The sequence below is a fragment of the Austrofundulus limnaeus genome, unplaced genomic scaffold (assembly GCF_001266775.1).
Source record: "Austrofundulus limnaeus strain Quisiro unplaced genomic scaffold, Austrofundulus_limnaeus-1.0 Scaffold446, whole genome shotgun sequence".
In the NCBI taxonomy this organism is placed as follows: Eukaryota; Metazoa; Chordata; class Actinopteri; order Cyprinodontiformes; family Rivulidae; genus Austrofundulus; species Austrofundulus limnaeus.
The window spans coordinates 103,512-111,649 of record NW_013952848.1 but is presented as its reverse complement, the minus strand read 5'-3'; the positions used below and the strand labels follow the sequence as shown (position 1 = coordinate 111,649).

At 40.5% G+C, this 8,138-nt stretch overlaps 1 protein-coding gene across 3 annotated transcripts in view; it reads right to left on the bottom strand.

Annotated features, from left to right (window-relative positions):
* Nucleotides 1-6,849: 6,849 nt before the first annotated feature.
* atxn1b (ataxin 1b) overlaps nt 6,850-8,138 on the bottom strand; it is a 13,508-nt gene continuing 12,219 nt past the window's right edge. For all 3 annotated transcript variants that reach the window (XM_014024914.1, XM_014024915.1, XM_014024913.1), the window contains one exon: nt 6,850-7,699. In XM_014024914.1, the coding sequence (XP_013880368.1) occupies nt 7,061-7,699 (639 nt within the window). In that variant the 3' untranslated portion in view covers nt 6,850-7,060. The remainder of the gene's footprint in view (nt 7,700-8,138) is intronic.

The following is an 8,138-nucleotide window of genomic DNA, read 5'->3' as shown; positions in this document are numbered from 1 at the left end:
ATTTATAAATGTATGAATCATATGGTGAAAAACTGACTTTGAAAAATAAATCTGTTCTTTTTTTTCTTATAAAAGGCTAAATACAAAAATATTGGTGGTAATTTTTGACTGTGTAACTTTACAAACGGCACCCTGTACCACGTCGTACAGAAAAACAAAAGTGATTTTGATGCTTTAAAGAGGTCCGGCTTATTTTGGGAGCAAATATTTAATAATTTCTACTCATTAATAACCTTGGTATCATTCTTAAAACTGCTTCACCGTTGGTCTCAAGTCTTTTTACTCTTTATGTCCACGTCCAACCTCTATTAACTCACAGATGAGCACATTTCTAACTGGGTGCTGAAGCTTTAGGCTGGCAGAAGACTGAAACCAGTAAGGATTTTTCAATTTCATTGCAAGTTAATTTTTATTCAAAGCCGATTATTGTATTATTATTTTTATTATAGGGCTCATTTTACTGATCATAAAGTGTGTTTTCAGTATGAATATGTGCCTCGTGGTTTTGGTTTAACAGAAGAACTTAAGAAACTTGGACAGAACATCTTGATCCGAAAAGCAAAGCCAATGACCAAGTTTTGTACTGCAATGAAACTGTGCCTTATGATGACTTCCAAAAGTATCTTTTTAAAAAAAAAATACAATTAGTTTGTGAACAACATTCATGAAAGGAGTGTCCAGAATGTCTCGCAGTGGTTTTCAGTTTCCTCGCATGAGTTGCAGAGGTGCACAATCGTATTGCTTGAGTTTTACACGTCTTAAAAGAAAACAAAAAAAAAGTGAGACTAATTTAGCCTCTAAAGCAGGTCGATTCAACTAAACTGCTCCGGGGGGCCACAGTTACTGCAGGTCAACAGCTGAGGGGCCGAACATCCAGCAATTAAAATCTTGTAAATAAACCAAGTATTATAAAGATTTGTTTTTAAACCAATTTTATTTTCATTTATCTTAATTTTATATTCTACTGCTTGTAGTTTTAAGTGTCTTGGGTTTTCATTCAAATGGGTTTTACCAGCTTTTGGCCAAGATTCTGACATTCCTGTAGATAACAAACATGTTTAACTTAAAGAACTTATGGAATTAAAGTAGAAAACCAAGGAATGGGCTTAAAAAACAATGAACTTAATGAACCAATTGGTGGGCCGGATTTTGGTCATCAGTGGGCCTGATGTGGCCTGCGGGCCTCCAATTGAATAGCCCTGCTCTAAAGAGTCGTCACGGTGAAGTCTGTCATGATAACAATTAATCACTTGATTGCACGGTAAATTAAAGTGAGTATGGTCACAACCTCTGGTTCAGGTTTATTCGTAGTTTTTTTACGTACGTTAATTTGATGAACTTTTGTAAAGTTTGTAAGGAGGTGGGCAGAGGAGTAGCTTAAAATAGTCTCTACACAATATTATCTTTTATCCCAATAACTTCTAAGACAATTTACGGTCCAGCAGGTTTGTTATTGTGACAGGCCTCGAGTGATRGAGCGAAATTTTGACACCAACCCAGTAGATTTCGATTAAAAAAAATTGTAAAACTGGTCAAAATTGGACTGTTTTTGTTATATTTAATGCTTCACCAGGTAATCTGAATTATGACAGGTCAAATTCAAATGAATAGATAAATAAAAATAAAGTGTGTGTGAAAACGCTCCATCCACTCACTTTCAAAATAAAAGTAACGCCAGCCTTTCAAAACCATCTCCACCGTTCACAGGTTGCTCTGCGTCGTGAGACAAACGTTTTCACAGCGAGGAGAAAAAAAAGGCTATTAAGACAAAGAGTAGCTGGACTTTGTAACAGTGAAGGATATAAGACCACATCGTTTTGGAGAACAGTCAAAGGGGCAGTGTTTAGCCTGAGCAATCGCACACAAAACAAAACAGTCTGGTTTCTGTGTAGACAATAAAACTTCCTTTAAAAAAAACAATAAAATAAAATTAATGGCTATCAGAATAAACTGCAGTCCGTTTCCACGCATGCTGCGGTGCTGCGGAGTCAAAGGACTCGTGAGTCCCGGTTATGATCCCAGAAAGCGCCGAGCACAATTTGTGGACCTTTGATCAGAAGCAGAGCAGCAGAACTTCTGGTGACTTAATGGAATGACTGAAGAAGGAGGCGTTGTGGCACAAACAGTACGTAGGCTACATAAACCAACACACACACRCACACACACACACGCCGTACACGTTCCACGGTACGATTTACCCGACATGATCCACCTCAGCTGGTTAGTTCACCCTGCCTTTTCTTCTCTTCCTCTAAATATATCTGTTTCTATCTTCAAAAATAAGTTTCCTCAGTTTACATTCTATAACACTTTCTCTCAGTGATAAACCTTTACGACGCGTTAAAGTGATGCGAAACAGTCAKAAATATCACCTCCCAACTGGATCCTCCATCAAAGTGCTGCTTTTCAGAACACACACACACACATAGTGAATGACACAAACACACAAACTGCCTGTTAACACACAGATACACACTGTTCCTGAGTATGAACCATAGGAGCTCGCTTTGTTTTTTTTCCCTAAGAAATTCTGTGTAAACTAGTTTAAAGGACTAGTAAGAAAGTAAGAAAGGATTTTTTTCTGCTTTAATCAAAACATCAGTGCTTTGATACATCAGGTATGGACCTGAGAGAGGCATACCGTCACTGAGGTTGCTGCTGTGGTATTAGATTTCTGTAAAAAAATAAAATAAAATAAAAAGAGTATTTTGTATCGGATTCTAATGACACCATCTGACTTCGTTTGATTCGGTTTCTACGGGCCGGGTTAGCAAAATCCTTCAAAAATAGTTCATATCTTCAGCTGAGTTCTGTTGTAAAGTTATGAACAAGGTTTATTCTAGACAGCGCTGTAAATTACCTCGGTTTGGAGAAAAAGCATTTCTGACCAGACTGGATGAGCTGGGCTGAGTGAGGCAAAGACTCTGCGCTGCTTTCAGTTTCATATGAGTAACCCCTAATTTACACTACATGCGTTGCGGCTCTGCTCCGGTCTGACCTCCGCAGCAAATACACACCCATTATAACCAATGAGTGTTTACACTGGTGGCGGTGAGCGGACGGCGATCCGTCAAAATTAGATCCAATCACATTTCTGCCGGATGACGGAGCAGCGCCGGAGTCAATTTTTAAAGATTACGTCGCACCAACAGGAAAAGGAACGAGCACAACATCTGTATTTTCAAAATAAGACACTTTTAGGAAGAATAATTTGCCGGAATATTGTCAAAATTGCAGCTATATTAATCAATATATGGATATATTTCTACACAAATGCTGTCAGAATGTATCGTTCTGTTTGGGAAGCAGATGGAAACATGTAGCATGAAGCGTATGTGTACACACACGATACACGTGGGTTTTATTTTGAAATCAGAAGCTTCAGAAAGGCGACAGCGAGATAGTTTCAACATAGATATCAAAAACCTTTATATCGTTGTTTTCAGCTGTGTTTGGATTTCRAATTTCACAGAATTAATTATTTTTTGCAGTGACTTCCACATTTAGCACTGAATTTATCGCGCAATCTCCTTCCTGCACGTCTGTCGTACCGGAACGGAGCAGAGGCTGTATAAATTGAGACACAAATCAACAGCTGTGACCTGCGCACCTCAGCGCAGCGCAGCGCAGCGGAGACGCACGTAGTGTTAATCCGGGGTTATTCTGGCAGAAATATGAGGACATTCCTGCCAGTGCTTTACGCTGCACTAGAAGTGCTAAAGCTAGCTGCTGCTGCTATACGCGCTTGCAACTAACCGTAGAACTGCATCACTGTGTGACGTGAAATCACTTACACAACTTTTTCTCCAAACATAAGTTGCTCAAAAAGCTGTCTACAGCAGGTAAGATATTGTTTGTTCATAACTTTCCACAAAACCCTTAAAAGATATGAACTCTCTCTTTAATCTCTCTTCCTGACCTAAAAACCATCTCATCTTCCTTTTTTTTTAAATATTTTACCAACACTTCTTTTGAATTGTTAAAAATAAAAAGCTTGCCCTGCACCAATCAGCAGACAGAGCGGTTTAGCAGCTGGTGGGTGATGTAGAGGCGGAGCCAGGCGTTCCTCCAGTGGCTGCTAGTAAAATAAAATTAAAAAATAAAAGGTAATGAGTTACAATAATCTAATCTGATCAGATTTTCTATAGAAATAGTTCTCATTGTAAACCATGGGAGTGGTACAAAAACCCAACAAACACGGCCTCCAGGACGGTAAAGTGAAGCCAATCTCTGGCTGGGACAAATATAACKGTTTACGAGTGGTTAAAGGGTTAAAGGGTTTGTTTTGTGCTTGGGGAGTCTACAAGAAAATAAACACTTTATTTAACTTTATTTACTTAAAATCATGAGGAAATGAGCTTCAATTCCTTCTTAGCATAGAAAACGTAAGATTTAAAGGGATCCATAATTAGTTGTAACATTAGACTTTATTTGATAAACATTTATTTTAACTGTAAAATAAAGACTGTAAAAATACTGTAGGATGTTCAGTTTTTATCATTTTTAAACTAAAAGTTTAATATATTACGCAGATGGGGTCATTTTATTTACACACAAAGCATTCTGGGTAAATGATGACGTGGATAGGTCCTCGGTGCGAGGCTGCTAGCGAGCTATATCCACCCTGAAGGTTAATCTTGGACAATATCTGATGATCGACTCTTTTAAATGAAACCAGAGAGCGTTGACAGAGAGGAGAAGGTAGAAATGACTCAGCCTGGAACTGAAAATATGGATGGAGGACCTCAGTTTAGCTTGTTTGTCACGCTAGCGCCAAGCTAATACATATAAGGCAATATATCATCCGCGCTAGCGCAAAAGCTAACAGGCTAAGCTGAGGTTCTTCTTCCATGAAGCAGCTCTGTTGTCCTCCATCCATATTTTCAGTTCCAGGCTGAGTCATTTCTACCTTCTCCTCTCTGTCAACGCTCTCTGGTTTCATTTAAAAGAGTCGATCATCAGATATTGTCCAAGATTAACCTTCAGGGTGGATATAGCTCGCTAGCAGCCTCGCACCGAGGACCTATCCATGTCATCATTTACCCAGAATGCTTTGCGTGTAAATAAAATGGCTCCGTCCGTGTAATATATTTTTAAAAATTTACTAAACTAAACAGCCTACAGTATTTTTACAGTCTTTACTTTACAGTTAAAATAAATGTTTATCAAATAAAGTCTAATGTTACAACTAATCATGGATCCCTTTAACAGTCCGTCTGTTTATAAAGCTAACAGGACAGAAGGAGTGAGGCAACAATTCTTTTCAGGGGTTTTATTTCTCCATTTTTAAGGTTTTAGATTAATAACAATTAGTTTATTTAGTATTGTGAGATRAAAATGCACTGAGCAAGGAATTGTGGGTTTTGAAGTTCACTGTCACGTCATCTAATGTCAGAGCAGTTTTCTTTTTTAATAAATTCCTTCTACCGGCTTTTTTCAACTTTTTATGTGATCTGGGCTGCCACGATTAGTCAACTAGTCGACGACTAATCGACTATTAAAATAGTCAACGACCAWTTGAAAAGTCGATTAGTCATTGTTTTTCTCTCCAAACTGCTTTGACACCTTCCACTGCCACGTCTGCCTTTCTGTCCTTGACACACATGCACAGTAGTGGTAACTGGGGTAGGCCGTGGACGTCACAAGACATTATACAGACAGGCTCTGGTATCATGGCTACCTGACAACGGAGCTCAAAGTGTGGGATCATTTTAAGAAAATGAAAGAGAAACCTGTGTAATATCTGCAGAGCAGAACTTACCTTCCACAGCAATTATTTTTAGTTAGCATATAGCTAAAATCTAACCATGGTTATATAATATCAGCTGCATTCTGATGCGATAAGCTGTATGTTTTATATTCAATTAACATATGATCCGATTAGTCGACTAATTGAATAAATAATCGGTGATTAATCGACTATAAAAATAATCGTTTGTGGCAGCAATTCAGAGTTATGAGCCTTACACTGCTTCCTATTTAATACAACATTAAAAAATCTTTTTGTGAGGTTTGAGCCCATTCTAGAGTAAAACAGCCACTAAACCGGAGTATAATTTAGAGCAAATGAACGTGCAAAGTTTCCACAATCTCACTTAGTTGGTCCTGGAGGGCATGTCCACACATTTTAATGTTTTGTGTTAGCTGCACTGCCCTGTGTGTCCAAGAACATTATGATGCAGATGAATGAGAAAGCACYGAAGGGGGCTAAAGTCATAAAGATTAAAATAATAAGGAACTCAATCAGCGATGTYAATCAGAAGCCACAGTTGAACGTGTGTACTAAAACATAAAGACGCAGCAAAAAAAAAAAATAGTTTCGAGGCGTAAACGTAAAGAAAACAGGAATCTCATCAGAGGAATTTATCTTGAACCCAGTCGCTGCGACAAACACACGCTAACGTCACAAGTCTTTTTTTATGTTAAAATGAATATCATCGACTGAGTTCGTGGCTAAAGGCGCCTTATATCCTGTGCTCGGTTTGACGGCCACAAAAACACACAAAGCACAACCCACGCGCGCGCACACACAACCATACGGAGGAACAAGGCCACCTGCAGCAGCATTCAGAACACACGTGACGGAGCTCACAGCATCACTGAACAGCCACTACAACTCCTAATGTGGTTTTTAACAAACGTCCGCTCACGTCTCTGCTGTAAAACAAGAACTGAAATGATCAAAATGTACCCGCCTCCTACACAKTATCATCAAGGACTGTGCTAAACCACGGGATGAGGGGAGGAAAAAATTCAGTAACAGGATTGAGCCTCGCAGAGTTAACACTGAACCAACGCTCGGCTCGCTCAGGTCTCCGGCTGCCATTCATGATCCACATTCACGCTGCATTTTGTTTTAGCTTTCAGCTTTAATTGCACTGATCCTGTGTGTTACCCCACATTACCAAGGTGCTCTTCTGGACTTCATCACAGACAAAAGAAAATGGTGTAAATTYTATTTTACAGTAGCCTTGATTGATTGAGAAGAAGGAGGTTGAACACAAACCGGACCACGAGTATTCAAAAAAGTTGTTTTTTTTAACAATCCAGTCCTTTTTGTTTAAAATCTTTCGCTCCCAGCACTGGAGTGGCCCTCTATGCTGATTTTGACCTCCTGCGGGAGGAAGGAGGGTTTGGGCAGAGTCACGGGGGGCTCCTCCTCGCCTCTCTCGGTCTGGTCTCGCTCCGGCGCCGACCAGCGTCTCTTACGATTGGAAGGTCTGTCCGAATCGACGCACTGGAGTTTCGAGAGGTCCGTTTGGATGGATTCTTGTCGTACTTTTGCAGTCCGAACCGCCGGCGCTGCTCGGGTCCTGTAGACACCCTCTGCTTGTCCCGGTTCTAGTTCTGCTGGTAGCTGCCCTGCTGGTCCAGAACCGGCAACCTGCTGCCTGTCCACAACGTCCACACTGGAGGCCTTCGTTAGAAGATGGCCGCCGCCGCCGCCGCCGGGAGGGCTCGAACCGTTCCTCACATTCGGATCTCCGTTGTGAGGGGAGTCGTTGAAGTGGCCGGCCTTCGGCTTGTCCGCGAGCGAACCGTTCCTCAAGCTGCGAAGGGTCAGCGACACGCACACGTCGCCCACGCACAGCTTGGCGCAGGACAGCTCGAACAGCTGGGTGGTCCGATCGGGGCAGCAGGACGACCAGCCCTGGCCGAAAACGAAGAAGGGATACTCCACCAACACCTCCACGCACACCTGGGCGGGAAACACAGGTGTTGTTTTACGAAAATACATCCAGAAACACGTGACCCCATCACGTCAAACTGAGGATTAGGTCAAATGTTGCTTTTTAAGCTACATTTTGACGCCTGGATCGTCCTGATAGCATGAGCAGCAGATATGCTTTGATTCGTCTTCATCAGGAAAACTCGATATTTGGTCTGAATCTTTTTCTTTTACTCTTTGGTGTCGTAAAGAGGAAAAATCTAACTATTTTTGGATATTAAGATTTACCAACTGGAAAGTAACAAAGGCTTTGCTACCTTGCAGGCAATAATTACAAAAATGTGAGGCTTTTCAGTTCAAAATCATGTTTTTTGCAGCTGCAATTCAAACATGGGCTTCAAAAATCTCTTTAAAGGGATCCCCGATTAGTTGTAACATTAGACTTTATTTAATAAACATTTATTTTAAC